Source organism: Jaculus jaculus, chromosome 8, assembly GCF_020740685.1.
Source record: "Jaculus jaculus isolate mJacJac1 chromosome 8, mJacJac1.mat.Y.cur, whole genome shotgun sequence".
NCBI lineage: Eukaryota > Metazoa > Chordata > Mammalia > Rodentia > Dipodidae > Jaculus > Jaculus jaculus.
The window spans coordinates 57,093,379-57,112,176 of NC_059109.1; the positions used below are offsets into that span (position 1 = coordinate 57,093,379).

The 18,798-nt window shown below is 42.5% G+C and overlaps 1 protein-coding gene across 1 annotated transcript in view; it reads right to left on the reverse strand.

Moving 5' to 3' along the window:
• Nucleotides 1-18,798, reverse strand: part of Ganc (glucosidase alpha, neutral C) — a 96,629-nt gene that overhangs the window by 40,683 nt on the left and 37,148 nt on the right. Inside the window, exons 7-13 of the mRNA XM_045157498.1 lie at nucleotides 17,975-18,041; nucleotides 15,924-16,020; nucleotides 13,835-14,015; nucleotides 13,463-13,616; nucleotides 10,510-10,745; nucleotides 4,454-4,580; nucleotides 3,907-3,986 (exon numbers count right to left, since the gene is read on the reverse strand). Of these exons, the coding sequence (XP_045013433.1) occupies nucleotides 3,907-3,986; nucleotides 4,454-4,580; nucleotides 10,510-10,745; nucleotides 13,463-13,616; nucleotides 13,835-14,015; nucleotides 15,924-16,020; nucleotides 17,975-18,041 (942 nt within the window). The remainder of the gene's footprint in view (nucleotides 1-3,906; nucleotides 3,987-4,453; nucleotides 4,581-10,509; nucleotides 10,746-13,462; nucleotides 13,617-13,834; nucleotides 14,016-15,923; nucleotides 16,021-17,974; nucleotides 18,042-18,798) is intronic.

The following is an 18,798-nucleotide window of genomic DNA, read 5'->3' on the forward strand; positions in this document are numbered from 1 at the left end:
TAAAATAAAAAAAAAGAAGAAGAAAGAAGACAATTAAAAAAAAGATTTTTATATTAAAATATACATAGCAGGGCTGGAGAGATGGCTTAGTGGTTAAGGCATTTGCCTGCAAAGCCAAAAGAGCCTGGTTTGATTCCCCAGGGCCCACATTAGCCAGATACACAAGGGGGTGCATGTGTGTGGAGTTCATTTGCAGTGGCTGGAGGCCCATTCTCTCTCCCTCTCTCTCTTTCTCTGCCAAATAAATAAATAAGTAAATAAAAATATTTTCAAAAAATGTACTTAGTAAGTTGGAAATAGAATAAATTTTTGTGATACAATACTATCATATATCACAATATATTATATATTATAATATTGGTCAAGAATAATATCTTTCTATTTTGCAAGTGGTAGTGATTAGTGGGGAGACTCAAAACTCATTAAAGGGGGCTGGAAAAATGACTCAGCAGATAAGGCACTTACCTGCAGAGCCTAATTACTTGAGTTTAAATCCTCAGTACCCACATCAAGCCAGATCCACAAAGTGGTACACGTCTGCATCTGGAGTCTTCGTGCAGCAGCTGGAGGCTCTGGCATGCCCATTCTCTCTGTCTGTCACCCTTCTATCTCTCTCTGCTTGCAAATAATAAAAATATTTTTTAAAACTCATAACAGTGGGCTGGAGAGATGGCTTAGTGGTTAAGGTACTTGCCTGCAAAGCTTAAGGATCCAGGTTCGACTCTCCAGGTCCTACATAAGCCAGATGCACAAGGTGGTTTATGTATCTGGAGTTCTTTTGCAGTGGCTAGAGGCCCTGGTGTGCCCATTCTCTCTTTCTCTCTCTCTCTCTCTCTCTCTCTCTCTGTCTCTGATTAATAAATAAGTAAAAATAAATAAATATTTTTAAAACTCATTAAAGGGCCAAGTGTGATGGTGCATGCCTTTAATCCCAGCACTTGGGAGGCCGAGGTAGAAGGATTACTGTGAGTTCAAGACCAACCTGAGACTACAGGTGAATTCCAGGTCAGTCTGGGTTAGAGCGAGATCCTACCTCAAAAAAACTCATTAAAGGGCTAACAATAAGTGACTATTGAGGCTCAGTACTAAATGAGACATTTATATTGTGTCTTCCAAGGCTCAGGGAGCATTGCAGAGGAGGAGAAGAATGAATGTAAGAGTGAAAGGGTGGGGAGAAGTGCTTTGCAACACTACTGCATTCATGACCTCACAGCAGCTGTTGTCACCTGCACAGTATGGGTCCATCAACATTTCACCATGGATAATGGAGAGGGCAACCATCCCCCCAGGTCCCCATAAAATAAAAGAGGAACTAGTTGGAAAGAATAGGTTCAGCAGAAGGGGTATGGAGGAAGGGGCACAAAAGAAGGTAGTGGGAAGTGATAATGGTCAAAATACACTATGTACATCCAAGAGAATTGTTAATAAATTTTTAAAAAATCAGCTGGGCATGGTGGCATATGCCTTTAATCCCAGCCCTGGGGAGGCAGAGGTAGGAGGATCACTGTGAGTTCATGGCCAGTCTGAGACAACATAGTGAATTCCAGGTCAGCCTGGGCTAGAATGAGATCCTACCTCAAAAAAAAAAAAAAAAAAAAAAAAATCATAACTTTCAGGGTCTGGGGAGACAGATCAGTGAGTAAAGTGTTTTTGCTGTGCATGCGTGACAACCTAAATTTAGATCCTTAGAACCCATGTTTAAAAAGCTGAGCGTGGTAGCATGCACCTCTAATTTCAATGCTGGGGAGGCAGAATTGGGCAAATCCTCAGGGCTCGCTAGCTAGTTTGTCTAGCTGAATCAGCGAGCCCCAGGTTCAGCGGAGCACATTTATCATACCAATAACTGGGGCTAACTCCACAATGCACGACCCATTTTCACTAACAAGGATGGTCTAATGGGAGGGGGTAGATCACAGATGAGCCTAAACAATGGTACCAAACTGCCTGTATTTACTGAAAAGAAAACTAATAAATTAAATTAAAAAAAAAAAAAAAAAAGTAAAGTGGAGGCCGGGTTGATGGCTTAGTGGTTAAAGACGCTTGTTTACAAAGCCTGGCAACCCAGATTTGACTCCCTAGTATCCATGTAAAGCCAGAAGCACAAAGTGGCACATGCATTGGAAGTTTGCAGAGGCAAGAAGCCCTGGTGCACTGCGGTGGTTTGAATCAGATGTCCCCCATAAACTCATGTGCTCTGAATGTTTGGTTCCCAGCTGGTGGTAATTTGGGAGACGGAGCCCTGATGGAGGATGTATATTGCTAGAAGTAGGCTTTGGGGTGTTATAGTCAGCTTCCCCTTGCCAGCTCAGTTCACTGTCTTGTGACAATTTTCTATTTGCTGTGGCAGAAGTGATGTCTAGTCTCTGCTCTATCATCTTTTCCCTCATCATCATGAAACTTCCTCATTTCTTCCAGTCAGCTGCTTTGGTTTGGTGTTTTTCCCCAGCAACCTGATAATAACTAATACATGCACCATGTTTTGTCTTTCTCTCTCAAATAAATAAGTAAAAGCATTTTTTAAAAATGTAAGGTGAACCAGGCATAGTGGTGCATGCCTTTAATCCCAGCACGTAAGAGGGAAAAGTAGGAGGATCACTGTGAGTTCGAGGCCAGCCTGGAACTACAGAGTGAATTCCAGGTCAGCCTGGGCTAAAGCGAGTCTCTCCCTTGAAAAACCAAACAAAAAACAAAATAAGGTGGAAGCTGGGTGTGGTGGCACACACCTTCAATCCCAGCACGTGGGAGGCAGAGGCAAGAGGGTCACTGTAAGTTCAAGGCCAGCCTTGAAGTACAGAGTGAATTCCAGGTTATCCTGGGCTAAAGTGAGTCTCTCCCTTGAAAAATAAAACAAACAAAAAAAAAACAAAGTAATGTGGAGGCTGGGCGTGGTGGCACACATCTTTGATCTCAGCACTAGGGAGGCAAAGGCAGAAGGATGGATTACTGTGAGTTCGAGGCCACCCTGAGACTACATAGTGAATTCCAGGTCAGCCTGAGCGAGTCTCTCCCTTGAAAAACCAAACAAAAAACAAAATAAGGTGGAAACTGGGTGTGGTGGCACACACCTTTAATCCCAGCACGTGGGAAGCAGAGGCAAGAGGGTCACTGTAAGTTCGAGGCCAGCCTTGAACTACAGAGTGAATTCCAGGTTATCCTGGGCTAAAGTGAGTCCCCCCCCTTGAAAAATAAAACAAACAAACAAACAAAAAAACAAAGTAAGGTGGAGGTGGGCGTGGTGGCACACATCTTTGATCTCAGCACTAGGGAGGCAAAGGTAGAAGGATGGATTACTGTGAGTTTGAGGCCACCCTGAGACTACATAGTGAATTCCAGGTCAGCCTAAGCTAGAGTGAGACCCTACCTAAAAAAAAAAAAAAAAAAAAAAAAAGCCAGACAGTGGCACATACCTTTAATTCCAGTACTTAGGAGGCAGAGGTAGGAGGGAGGAGCTTTAAGTTTGAGGCTACCCTGAGACTACATAATGGATTTCAGGTCAGCCTGGGCTATAGTGAGACCCTACCTCAAAAAAAAAAAAAAAAAAAAAAAAAAAAAAAAAGAATAAACAAATCAACAAGGTGGATAGTGACTGAGGAAGACAGCTGACCTCTGACTTCTAGCCTTCACACACATGCATATGTATACCCACATACACATGTGCTCCCCCATACACATGCACAGAAACATACACGCACACCACATACACATACAAACAAAATTACAACGTTTGTAATCTAGTGATGCATATGGTGCCTCTCCTAGCACCATCACAGTTTGTAATGTGGTGGCTATCTTTCCCTTTTATATGTTATGTACCAACAGCTGCTCAATTAAGTACAGTAATTCTATGCAATCACTTTTTTCTTTCATCCTTTTAAATTAACCAGGAAAAAAAGAATAAAAACCAACCTGATAAACAGAAAAAGCAAAAAGACTTGAATACCATTTTCTGACTTTGGGATTGGTGAAATCCAGGTAAGAGGATGGACCTGTAAAGGCAGAAGAATATGCAGTCTGTTAGAAACACTGGTCCTTATAGTAAGTCGCATGGTGAGAAGGTGTTAGATGTAAGATCTGGGCCATAATTGGATACCTTAGTGACAGGCATGCTGTACAAGAGGTCAAGAATGGAAATGAGGTGCAAAGGCATCTGAGGCCATTTATGAAAGGGTGGAAGTCAAGACACTTTCTTCCTTTTTCTTATTACCTACTTCTTATCTCTATTTGTTTAGAAAAACAGCATGTCACCAAGGTTTGCTTATCTTTCATTCATCTGATTACTGACTGATAAATGAGTCCAAAGCTCACTGTACCAAGTGTTATAAAAGATACAAAGAAGGCAATATCATATCTCCTTTGAAGGTGCTAAAAATGTGGTCAGAGAAGTAAAAGAGAATGACAGCCTTGCAGGGACTATTAACTGGGACTGAACAAATGGAAGTAAGTGATGCCATACCAGGCCAGCATATTCCTTCAAAGTCACCACCTTCTGGGTTCCTCACAAAGAAACCCTGTTCTTTGGCTGTAGCATATATTGAGTAGTCAGGATCAATCTTGATATGGGGGTCACTGATAACCACAAGCTGTTAGGACAGAAAGATTTGAGGATATTGTTAGGAGTTTTTCTGATTTTATTTATGAGAGAAAGACAGAGAGAGAGAGAGAGAGAGCGAAAAAAAAAAAATCAGAGAGAGAGAGAGAGAAAATGGGTGTTCCAGGGCCTTTCAGCTGCTGTGAACAAACTCCAGATGCATGTTTCCCCTTGTGCACATGTGCTACATTGCACGCTTGTGTACTTTGGGTCTGGCTACATGGGACCTGGAGATTCAAACATGTGTTCTTAGGCTTCTCAGGCAAGCGCCTTAACTGCTAAGCCATCTCTCCAGCCCATGTGTTGCAGTCAGGTTCTCATTGCTGGTAGAATAATTATGAGACCAAGAGCAGCTTTGTGGGGGGATAGGTTTATTTTGGCTTACAGACTTGAGAGGAAGCTCCGAAGCTCCATGATGGCAGGGGAAATGAAGGCATGAGCAGAAGGTGGATATTACCACCTGGGCAATATTAGGTGGACAATAGTAATAGGAGAGTGTGTGAAACACTGGCAAGGGGAAACTGGCTATAATACCCATAAGACCGCTCCCAACAATACACTCCCTCCAGGAGGTATTAATTCCCAAATCTCCATCAACTGGGAACCTAGCATTCAGAATATCTAAGTTAATGGGGGACACCTGAATCAGACCACCATACTCTACCCCTGACCCCCATAAACTGATATCCATACATGATATGGAATGCAATGTATCAGTACAACTTTAAGAGTCCCCATAGTTTTTATTAATCCTAGTGATATTCAAACATCCCCATAATCCAAAGTCTTTTAACTGAGCCATAATAACAAAAAAATCCCTCCCAAAAACCCATAATGGTACAGAATAAATATTCACACTGCAAAAGATGGCATTGGGCATATTAAAGAAATATTTAACCAATACAAGATTTAAAACAACCAGGGCACACATCAAACTCTGTAGCTCCAAGTCCACCAACACTAGCCAGTGACAAGTCTCTTAGTTTGATAATTCTAACCAGCAACAAGTCTCTGGAGTTCCAACTCCACCCCTCCAGCTAGGGTACTCACAGTCCTGGTAAACGTCATCTGGGGCCAGCAGCTATCCTCAGCAGCCATCTCATGGTCCTGGCATCTACACTGGGTCTCCACTGCAACCCATGGTTCATCCTCACAGCACCATCGGGTCTCCATGTAGGCATCCAGAAAACCTGCTTCACACTGCCCATAACCACTTCCAAAGACAAGACCATGTTTCTTATACTCTACAATACCAGATAGGGTGCCAACTTATTAATCCAGTGGGGGAATAGAGCAGACTTTGAAGAACAGGATATTCCTTGAGCACTCAGGCCCCTTCAAAAGAGTCTACTTTAAAAGTCTACTGTCTTCCTGAGGCCCCCAATAAGGGTCAGCTGGCCCATTCTCAAAAGTTGTAATCTCTCATACAATTGCAGAAGAATGTACAGAAGTTTCAGCCCAAAGATTGCATTTTTTTCTGTGCTAAATCCCTCTCCTCACACAAGTCCACTTCTATGCAATGCAACCCTGCACAAGTTCTCAGGACACAGGCACAACAGTAAGCCTCTCACACAAACTGCTTCTAGCCCAGTCCAGGCAAAATTCTCACCCTCACAAGCCAAACCTCACAGTCCATAGTTACTGCATTCAGGTCTTTCAACACTAACCAGAATAGTTCATGAAGCTGTACTTACAGCACTGCAAGGCATCTTGTAGACCAGGATTTCAAATCCTCCCACATTCCTCTTGAAAATTAGCTCCAAAAAGCCAAAGCCACACAGTCAGGTGTCTAGCAGCAACCCCACTCTTGGTACCAACTTTACTGTTGCAGTCAGGTTCACATTGCTGGTAGAAATCTCCCGACCCAGAGCAGCTTTTGGGAAAAAAGGGTTTATTTTGGCTTACAGACTTGAGGGGAAGCTCCATGATGACAGGGGACAATGATAGCATGAGCAGAGGATGGATATCACCCTCTGGCTAACAGCAAGTGGACAATAGCACCAGGAGAGTGTCCCAAACACTGGCATGGGGACATTGGCTATAATACTCATAAGCCCCCTCCAACAATACACTGTCTCCAGCAGGCGTTAATTCCCAAAGCTTTATCAGCTGGGAACCTAGCATTCAGAACACATAAGTTTATGGGGGGCACCCGAATCAAACCACCATACCATGGTAGGACTTTTTTTTTTTTAATTTTAGATATTGTCAGTTTTTTCTTCTGAGACTTGTGTTTATTTGGATATTTTCACTATAATTTTTGGATTCACATTTTACTCAGAAACAACTACAACTCATATTGAAATGTTTCAAACATCAATAAAAGCCTATTTCCTGTCATGAAGATGGCTCAGTGGAAAAGCACTTGCTGTATAAGCATGAGGACCTGAGCTCTGATTCCCAACAGCCATGGAAAATGATGGGATAGCGGCACATGCCTGCAACCCCAGGACTAGGGAGACTGAGACAGGAGAATCCCTAGGTTTGCAGGCTAGCAACTCTGGCCATATCAGCAAGCTTTAGGTTCAGCGAAAGACCCTTTCTCCAAAAATGAGTGGAGCAGAAGCTGAGCGTGGTGGAACAGACCTTAACCCCAGCACTTGGGAGGCTGAGGTAGGTGGATCTCCATGAGTTCAAGGCCACCCTGAGACTACATAATGAATTCCAGGTGAGCCTAGGCTAGAGTGAGTCCCTACCTTGAAAAAAAAAAAAAAAAGAGGTGGAGAATGAATGAGAAAGACACCTGATCTTGACTTCTGGCTTCTGCACATATGTGAGTGCATCCCCCACAAACATGTATGTACACAAACAGATTACACACACAATTGTTTCTATTTTTATCGTGTGTATGTGTGTGTATGGGTACATGTTCTCTGGGGAAATTCTTCTCTCTCTGAGCTAAATGAGCCTTCAGATTCTCCTGGCTCTACCTCCCATTAGCATAGGTGCATTGTGATGACAGACACATGTGCCACTTTGCATCTGGCTTAATGTGGGCACTGAGGAGTATCAAACTGCAGGGCACCCCTTGCAACCAAGTGTCTTTAACTGCTGAGCCATCTCCAGCTCTATAAAAGTTTATTTATTAACTTTTTTTGAGATAGGGTCTTGCTCTAGCCTAGGCAGCCTGGAACTATGTAGTCTCAGAGTAAACCTCAAACTCATGGTGATCCACCCACCTCGGCCTCCCAAGTGCTGGGATCAAAGGTGTGCACCACCATACCCAGAAAATTTAATAAAAAGTATAAATAAATAAAAAACTTTAGCCTGGAGAAATGTCTTAGCATTTAAGGCGCTTACCTGGGAAGCCGAAGGACCAGTATGCATGTAAGCCAGATGCACAAGGTGTACGTGCATCTGGAGTTTGTTTGCAGTGGCTGCAGTCCCTGGTGTGCCCATTCACACACACACACACACTCTCTCTCTGCCTCTCTCTAATAAATAAAAAGTAAAAAAAGGCTTTGTATACCAGAGCACGATGGTGACACCTTTGATCCCAGCACTTGGGAGGCATAGGTAGGAAGATTGCCAGACTGGGACTACAGCGTGAGTTCTAGGTCAACTTGGGCTATAGTGAAACTCTGTATCAAAAAACAAAAACACAGGGCTGGAGGGGGATGGCTTAGTGGTTAAGGCATTTGCCTACAAAGCTAAAGGACCCAGGTTTGATTCTCCAGGACCCAATGTTAGCCAGATGCACAAGGAGATGCATGTGTTTGGAGTTCGTTTGCAGCAGCTGGAGGCCCTGGTGCACCCATTCTCTCTCTCTCTCTTTTTTTTTTCTCTCTCTCTCCTTTCTCACTGTCAAATAAATAAATAAATATAAAAGATTAAGGAGCTTGCCTACAAAACCAAAAACCCAGGTTCGGTGCTCCAATGCCCATGTAAGCCAGATGTACCAGGTAGCATATGCAAATGGAATTCATATGCAGTGGCTAGAGGCTGTGGCATGTCCATTCTCTCTCTCTCTCTCTCTCTCTGCCCCTCTCACTCTCAAATAAATAAATAACTAAAGATCATTTAAAAATAACAACAACAACAAAAAAAAACCCCAAACCCAAGAAAACATACAAAAAGAAATAATTCTAGGCACGGTAGTATAGAGGAGACAGGACAATGCTTAGGGCTTGCTGGCTAATTTGTCTAGCCCAGTTGATGGGCTTCAGATTTAGCAAGAAACCCTGTCTCAAAAAGTAAGCTAGCTAAAAAAAAAAAAAAAAAAAAGTAGGGTGGCTAATCGAGCTGCCACTGAGAATGGTGGTGACTACTGGGGAGACCCAAGACTTGTCAAAAGAAGTGACAGTTGAGTGCTCAGGTATGAGCAGATTGATGGCTGGTTCATTCATGAACTCACAGTGAATGTTAATTCCTCCATAAGACCTGCAAAATATTGAGCCCTCCAACACTGACAGATAATGGAGGAGAGCAAAAACAATGAGGTTTTAAAATAGAAGGACTGGGCTGGAGAGATGGCTTAGCGGTTAAGTGCTTGCCTGTGAAGCCTAAGGACCCTGGTTCGAGGCTTGATTCCCCAGGACCCACGTTAGCCAGATGCACAAGGGGCGCATGCGTCTGGAGTTCGTTTGCAGTGGCTGGAAGCCCTGGCATGCCCATTCTCTCTCTAGCTGTCTCTCTCTCCCTCTCTCTCTGTCACTCTCAAATAAGTAAATAAAAATGAACAAAAATATTTTTTTAAAAATAGAAGGACTACTTGGAAAGAGAAAGGGGTCTGGAGCAGGGACAAAAGAGGATAATAGGAGGAAGTTATATTAAATTACAGTATGTTTGGGCTAGAGAGAAGGCTTAGTTGTTACGGCATTTGCCTGCAAAGCCAAAGGATCCTTGTTCAATTCTCCAGGACCCACATAAGCCAGATGCACAATGGGGTGCATGCATCTGGAGTTCATCTGCTGTGGTTGGAGGCCCTGGTATGCCCATTCTCTCTCTCTCTCTCTCTCTCCCTCTTTCTCTCTGTCAAAATAAATAAATAAGTAAAATATTTTTAAAAATTACAGTATGTTCATGTACTAAAATTCTCAGTAGAAAGGGTGAAGAGTGATAGAGTAAGATACTGAACACTGACCTCTGGCCTTCACACACACATGCATGCATGTGCACAAATGTGCACACGCACCCATATACATATGAATATGTGTACACATACTCATGTACTACACACACATACATACACACACACACACACACAACTTTGTAATTAAAAAGTTTCAAGCTAGGCATGGTGGCCTTTAATCCCAGCACTTGAGAGGTAGAGGTAGGAGGATTGCCTATGAGTTTGAGGTCACCCTGAGACTACATAGTGAATTCCAGGTCAGACTGGGCAAGAGTGAGACCCTACCTTGGAACACTAAAAAAAAAAAAAAAAGTGTCAGAGTTGGGCCTAGTGGCACATGCCTTTGATCCCAACACTTGGGAGGCAAAAGTAGGAGGATTGCTGTGAGTGTGAGGCCAACCTGGAACTACAGAGTGAGTTCCAGATCGGCCTGGGCTAGAGTGAGAGCCTATCTTGAAAGAAACAAAACAAAATAAAAAAAGGTTTCAGGGGGCTGGAGAGATGGTTTAGCGGTTAAAGCGCTTGCCTGCAAAGCCAAAGGACCTTGGTTTGATTCCCCAGGCACATGTAAGCCAGATGCACAAGGTGGCACATGGGTCTGGAATTTGTTTGCAGTGGCTGGAGGCCCTGGCGTGCCCATTCTCCCTCCCTCTCTCCCTCTCTCTCTCAAATAAATAAATAATTTTTTGTTTGTTTGTTTCTTGCCTTGAGTTCAAGGGTGGCCTTGGACTCATGGTGATCCTTCTACCTCTGCCTCCCAAGTGCTGGGATTAAAGGCGTGCACCACCACGCCTGGCTCAATAAATAAAATTTTTAAAGAAAGGGTTCAGGAATATGATCTAATTTTTACCTTACGTCTTTTGCTCCTGAGTAGCTCTTGCATCTGTGTGGGGTTTGGAAATCTTGTTTTGTCCCACGTGAAGTACTTCTTGCCCTCAGTGTGCTCAATGTCCAGCCACAGGACATCATACGGAATGTCGTGCTCGTCAAACCCGGCATCCACTGCCTTCACATCCTGCTCATCTTCATAGTTCCAGCGGCACTGGTGGTATCCCAAGGAAAAGAGGGGGGGCATGGCTTGTGTGCCTGAAAGAAAAATGACAGCAGGGGCAACTACCATCACAATGATCATTACTCACTTAGTGAACTTAGTGAACCAGCGTTTACAGGTTATTAAGCATTGAGCTTGATACTATATGGACTATCAAGGATATTAAAATAAAATAAGCAGGGTGTGGTGGCACACGCTTTTAATCCCAGCATTTGGGAGGCAAATGTAGGAGGCCACCCTGAGTTTACATAGTAAATTCCAGGTCAGCCTGAGCTGGGGGGGGGGGGAATGCATGCTACTTCCAAGAAAGTGACAATTAGGATGATAAGGTGGGCTTTTAAATACATTTCTGTGCTCTGATGTGTAACTGTTATCTTAAAGGTTTCAACCTAGTTCTTTGGGGAACACCCAAAGACTAATAAACTCTACCTATAGTGAAATGTGGGAGCTGCTTTTGTTTGCCAGCAATGCAAACCTGACTGCAACAGGCCTTCAGCATACTAGCAAGGTGCCCTACTGCTGAGCTAAATCCCTAGCGCCCATTTACATTTTTATTTGCAGGCAAGCACCTTAACCACTAAACCATCCCTCCAGCCCCTCATTTACATTTCTTTTTTTTAAAGATATTTTTTGTTCATTTTTTTAAAATTTATTTTAAAGTGACAGGGAGAGAGAGAGAGAGAGAGAGAGAAAGAGGCATATAGAAGGAGAGAGAGAGAATGGGCATGCCAGGGCCTCCAGCCACTGCAAATGAACTCCAGACGCGTGCGTTCCCTTGTGCATCTGGCTAACGTGGGTCCTGGGGAATTGAGCCTTGAACCAGGGTCCTTAGGCGAGATCCTACCTCAAAAAACAGAAAATAAAAATTCTGGGCTGGAGAGAGAGTTTAGCAGTTAAGGTGCTTGCCTGCAAAGTCTAAGGACCCAGGTTCGATTCCTCAGGACTTATGTAAGTCAGATACACATGGTGGCTGGAATTTATTTGTAGTGGCTGGAGGTCCAAGTGTATCCATTCTTTCTCTCTCAGTCTCTCTTTTTCTCTATATTTATATTTAAAAACTATTTGTATTTATTTATTTACAAGCAAAGAGATATACAGAGAAAAGAAACAGAGAGAATAGGCATACCAGGGCCTCTAGAGGCTGCAAGCGAACTCCAAATGCATGTGCTACTTTGTGTATTTGGCTTTATGTGGATACGGGAGAATTGAACCCTGCTCATTAGGCTTTCCAGGCATGCACCTTAGTTGCTGAGCCATCTCTCCAGCCTGGTATATTTATTTATATTAATTTATTTTTGGTTTTTCAAGGTAGGGTCTAGTCCAGGTTGACCTGGAATTCATTATGTAGTCTCAGGGTGGCCTCAAACTCATGGTGATCCTCTTACCTCTGCCTCCCAAATGCTGGGATTAAAGGCATGTGCCACTATACCTGGCTTATTTTTATTTATTTATTTATTTATTTTTAGTTTTTTGAGGTAGGGTCTCACTCTAGCCCAGGCTAACTTGTAATTAACTATGGAGTCTGAGGGTGGCCTCGAACTCATGGCAATCCTCCTACCTCTGCCTCCTAAGTGCTGGGATTAAAGGCGTGTGCCACCACGCCCAGCTTATTTTTATTTTTTTAATTTATTTATTTTTATTTATTTACTTTTTTTGAGGTAGAGTCTCACTCCAGCCCAGGCTGACCCGGATTTCACTATATGATCTCAGGCCGGCCTCAAACTTATGGCTATCTTCTTACCTCTGCCTTCCAAGTGTTGGGGATTATAGACAAGTGCCATCACATCTGGCTTTTAAAAAATTATTTATTTATTTATTTATTTACTTACTTGCAAGCAAAGAGAGATGAGCATGCCAGGGCCTCCAGCTACTGCAAGTGAACTTCAGATGCATGTGACATTGTACATATGGCTTTACGTGGGTACTGGGGAATTGAACCCAGGTTGTTAGGGTTTTCAATCAAGTACCTTAACTGCTGAGCCATCTCTCCAGCCTTTGAGATATATATTATATATATATATATTTTATATATATATGATTTTATATATATATGAGATATATATTATATATGATATGAGATATATATTATATATATTTTTATATGTATATATGATATATAAAATTTATTTATTTATTTGACAGAGAAAGAGGGAGGGAGAGAGAGAGGATGGGTGCACCAGGGCCTCTAACCATTGCAAACAAATTCCAGTTGCATGTGACCCATTATGCATCTGGCTAACATGGGTCCTGGGGAATTGAACCTGAGTCTTTTGGCTTTGTAGGCAAACACCTTAACTGCTAAGCCATCTTTTCAGCCCCCTTGGTATATTTTTAAATTGACAACCTTATTGCACAAACATTGTGTATCCAGTTATACTCTTTTTTTTTTTTTTGAGGTAAGCCCAACAGACGAACTTCTTATTTATTTTTTTAATGAGAGAGAGAGAGAGAGAGAGAATTGGCATGCCAGGGCCTCCAGCCACTGCAATCGAACTCCAGATGCATGTGCTACCTTGTGTGGATGTGTGACCTTGCATGTTTGTTTCACTTTGTGCATCTGGCTTACACGGGACCTGGATTGTCAAACACGGGTCCTTAGGCTTCATAGACATGCACCTTAACCACTAAGCCATCTCTCCAGCTCTGTTTGTAATTTCTATACGATGTGCAACAAGTATTAACTTACAGTGATGATATATGAGATGAAAGAAACATATTGGAACTAGAAAATGGCACTTTTATATGCAGGTACCTGTAAGGTAGGAGTACTGCTTGAAGACATCGGAAGGTGTAGGCCCTGTCAGGAGAAACACATCAATGATTCCACTCTCTGACATCCAGCGCACATCAGTTCGAGATCTGACCTTTTGTTTAGCAGCAGTTGGGCCCACCTCGGTCAGTGTGTACTGGAGAAGGAATTTAATGAAAATATGAGAAATTGTACTCTACCTCACAGTGCTCAAATGTATGTAAATCTGCTTAGCAGCTACTGGTGACATTCATTTACTACACTGCAAAGTTCTTGCTGGCCAAAATACTACCGTTCCAAAGGCAGAGCTCTGACCACAGAGCAGTGTTTTATTACTTCTGCAAGGAAAGTGTATAGCCATGATCCTTAGCTCACCTCTGCTGCTGGCTCCATGTTTATTTCTACCAGCGTTTCTGAGGCATTCAGCCAGAAAATGCCTATAGTCCTGCCCAATTTGTGGGCCAGAAGATAAGGCACTGAACCATAAATACCCATTTTGTCATGTATTTGATATCCATAGACATCCAGGTTATAAAGACGGTAAGCATCTCCATCCCTGAAACACAAAGACGGTCATCAGCCATCACCACCACCGATGCATTACTAATGAACAGACAGCTTCACTTCCCAGGATAACACTTTGCTCTCATAATTTTCAAGAATCACCTCTTGCCAGGCATGGTGGCATACACATATGATCCTGGTACATTCAAAGCCAGCCTAGGCTACATGTAGCAAGTTTTGGAGCAGCCTGGGAACAAAGCAAGACCCTGCCTCAAACCATTCTCCTAAAGACTCAACTCTTTTTTTTTTTTTTTTTTTTTTTTTTTTTTTTTTACTTTGTGAAGCAGGGTCTTTCTAAATTCAGGCTGACCTGGAAATTATTCTGTAGCACTAGCTGGCCTTGAGTTCATGGTGATCTTCCTACCTCATCCTCCAGAGTGCTGGGATTCAGGTGTGAGCCATTATGTAAAACAAAACTTAACACTTCCCTAAAGGTTTCCTGACCCTACCTGCGCGCGCATATGTGTGTGTGTGTGTGTGTGTGTTCCTCCTCCTTTGATTCCTTTGGCACCTTACATACGTTAGATCCTTAGATACCCTAAATATCTTTTGTGAGAAAGGACTGTCATCTGTGAGTCCTTCACGAGAGCAGACACACAGTAAGCTTCCACCGAAGGACTATGTGAGGACTTCTCTGCATCCTAACATGCCTCCACAGAGGTGACTGGGGAAAGATGGAGAAATGGACTGGGAATAGTATGAAAGAGCAGAGTTTTATTTTTTGGTTTTTCAAGGTAGGATCTCACTCTCTAGCCCAGGCTGACCTGGAATTCACTATGTATTCTCAGGGTAGCCTCAAACTTACAGCGATCCACCTACTTCTGCCTCCCAAGTGCTGGGGTTAAAGGCATGTGCTACCACGCCTGGCTTTTTTTTCCCCACAAGCTAGGGTTTTACTCTTGTCCATGCTGACCTGAAACTCACTATGTAGTCTCGGGGTGGCTTTGAACTCATAGAGGTCCTCTATCTCTGCTTCCCAAGTTCTGGGATTAAAGGCGTGCACCACCACACCCAGCTACTTTTTAAAAAAAATTTAATGTATTTTTATTTATTTGCAATCTGAGAGAGAGAGAGAGGAGAGAAACAAGAGAGAGAGAGAGAGAGAGAGAGAGAGAGAAAATGGGCACTCCAGGGACTCCAGCCACTACAAGTAAACTCCAGATAAATGTGCCTTTTGTGCATCTGGCTTTATGTAGGTACTGGGGAACTGAACCCAGGTTGTTTGGTTTTGTAGGTAATTGCCTTAACTGCTGAGCCATCCTTCTAGCCCAAGAGAGAGCACAGTTTCTGATGGACTAATCTCTATGCCTACCTATCAAATAAAAAGCCCCAAACCTAGCAGCTTTGGTCAGCCTTTGGATCTCTTTGGTTTTGCTTCCTCTTAAGAGAGTCTCTGGCAGCTGCGTGTCAGTAGGATTAGCTTAGAATAATCTCCCACAAGGTAATCATACTTGGAGATGCCACACATTTCCATTTTCTGGTTCACTGTCCTTCTTGAGTAAAAGCTTTGATCACCAGGCATGGTGCACATGCCTTTTATCCCAGCACTTGGGAGATGGAGGTAGGAATATCTCTGTGAGTTTGAGGCCACCCTGAGACTCCATAGTGAATTCCAGATCAGCCTGGGCTAAAGTGAGACCCTCTCTCAAAAAACCATAAATGTGTGTGTGTGTGTGTGTGTGTGTGTGTGTGTGTGTGTGTGTGTTACTTTTGTTTATTTATTTGAGAGAATGAGGAGAGAGAAAGAGAGAGAGAATGGGCCATGCCAGGGCCCCCAGCCACTGCAAATGAACTCCAGGCACATGAGTTGTGCTTAGGTGGGTCCTGGGGATCAAACCTAGGTCCTTTGGCTTTGCAGGCAAAGGCCTTAACCACTAAGCAATCTCCCCAGCCCACTTACCTAGTATTTTTAAGTTGGTGTGATTCTGCATGTTGTGGGATTCCATAGAGATGTTCAAATCCATGCAAGGAGAAATCTAAGCCAATAGAGGAAGGACCTGCAGAGACCGGGATAGTGACTGAGTTTTGCTTCTCAAAAGATTAAGGAGCTGGGTATGGTGGTGCATGCCTTTAATCCCAGCACTAGGAAGGCAGAGGATTGATGGAGGACCATTCTGAGCTTGAGGCCAGCCTGAGACTACAGAATGAATTCCAGGTCAGTCTTGGCTAGAGCAAGACCCTAGCTTGAAAACAAACAAACAAAATATTCAAAAGATTTGATAACTATAAGCATATCTAGACAACTAGAAAGATGTGTGCTTTCCCCAGTCAATCAGAAAATGCTGGGTCTCTATAATAAGATGCAATTTCATTCAGATGTTGGTGGGATATAAAAATGCGTAAATTGGGGCTTGGGATATAGCTTAGTGGTTAAAAGTGCTTGTCTGCAAGGCCTGTTGGCTTGGGTTCAATTCCCCAGCACACATGTAAATCCAAATGCAAAGTGGTACATGCACCCACATACACATACAAACAAATACAATTTTGTATTTTTATTTATTTGCCTGTGTGTATGTATGTGCGCACATGCATACATGTGCAGCAAGGTCTCCTGTACCTGTAGATTAATGCCATGTTCTTGTGCCACTTTTGGCATCTGAGTAGATATGGGTGTGCAGGAACGGAACCTGGGAATGCAGGCTTTGCAAGCAAATGCCTTCAACCATTGAGCCATCTCTCCAACCCAAAATTTAAAATGTATATAGTTGGCAAAGCTCATTTATCAGTATGTAGCCTTAGTTTTATACTGAGTCTGTCTGTGTCCTCATTTATTGTAAATCTCTTGCTATATACAAAATAAATATGAAATATGATTACAAAGGTTTTTTTGTTGTTGTATTGAGACTGAGTCTCACTCTAGCCTAGGCTGACCTGGAACAATTGTTTTGGAGATATGAAAAAGGTACAACTAACAAGGAGATATAACATTGATTAAACTCATACTGAGGTTTAAGAATTTGACATCAAGTGTTATTTGCCAGAGCATGTGGAAGACGGCACCAAAGAGTGTAAAAAAGATGATGATGTTGCAGAAGGGAGACCCTGAGGACCACCTTTATTTAAAACTTCTTGAGCAGGCTATGGTGGTGCATGCTTTTAATCCCAGCAGACAGGTAGGAGGATCACCGGAGTTCAAGGCCACCCTGAGATGACGTAGTGAATTTCAGACCAGCCTGGGCTAGAGTGAGACACTAACTCAAAAAACCAAAACAAAAAATTCTTTTGCATTCTGTTAGGCCTGATCATGCTGCACGTAGAGAGGGCTGGACCAGGGAGGGTTGCTATTTTTCAGAATAGCAAGTAGAAAGAAGAAAAACACATGTGTTCCTAACCACAGAAGTCCAGCCACATCCCCTCAACCCCTTCACTAAGCCTAGTAAAATATGTCCCACATGGGCATGTGACACTGATGTGAATGATCAAGAGGTCTGGACAAGGCTGAGAACTACTGTCTAGGAATTCTGGAGCCTTGGTTCCTCATTACTTAGCTCTCATAACAATGGAATATGATGGAGTTTGTAGCTGTCTGATCCTGGCAGCAAGCAGTGTACTGACCTAGACCCTTACCTGAGACCATATGCTCTACCTGGCCTGAACATCTGTTACATTCCTTCTCAAAGGCATTCCACTAATTTTACTATTTTACATTTTACTATATTTCTTATATTTATAATATATATTTCTTAATGTATTATTGAAGAAGAGAAGACTGAAACCTGAGATTTATATTCACTTTATACAAGTCACTTGTTTAGGTGCCAAAGCTCAAGAGTTTCATTCACTCATCCAGTCATTGATTTTTTTATGCTGGGGATTGAAGCCAGGGTCCCACGCATATTAGGCATGCACTCTACCACTGAGGAACACTCCAGTCCTCAAAAGACTTTTACATAAAGATATTTGGCTATCTTAGCATGATCTAATACTATACCATTAACTTTGACAATTTACCATTTGCTTTGACATCCACAAAATTTCCAAATTTCTCTTTCCACAGGCCCAGATCCTCTTGATTTTCCTATTGGTATAAAAAAGGGAATAAAATTGAGTTAAACACTGTAACAAATGTAGTTCCAACAATAGTATATCTTATATGGATTACCAAAAGACTGAGAACAAAAGTTGATCCTTTTGAAGATTAAGTTTATGATGTCAGCTCACTTAATGAATCAATTATTGTTTTTTTGAGACAGGGTCTCACTTTAGCCCAGGCTGGCCTTGAACTCATGGTGGTCCTCCTACTTCAGCCCCTTGAGTGCTGGGACTAAAGGCATGTACCACCAAATCTGACTTCAAATGCTTCTCAAAATGTCAAAAAGCATTCTTGGGCTGGAGAGATGGCTTAGTGGTTAAGGCGTTTGCTTATGAAGCCAAAGGACACAGGTTTGGCTCTCCAGGACACACATAAGCCAGATGCACAAAATGGTACATGTGTCTGGAGTTTGTTTATAATGGCTGAAGGCCCTGGTGCACCCATTCTCTCCCCTCTCTGTTTGCCTCTTTCTTTCTCAAATAAATATTTTTTAAAATCTTGTGAATCAAAGCTGACATGAACTGGGTTGTTTTTTTTGCATGTGTGTATGTATATGTGAAGACCAGAGGTTGACATTGGATGTCTTCTCTATAGTTCTCCATGTCATTTTTAAAATAAATTATTAAGTTTATTGAGGGGAAAACCATAAATTGTGGGGTTTAGAAAACATGCTGTTTTTTTATGCATCTCATTTTTTCTAGGCAGAATGTCTCATTGAACCTGGAGCTCATCATTTCAGCTA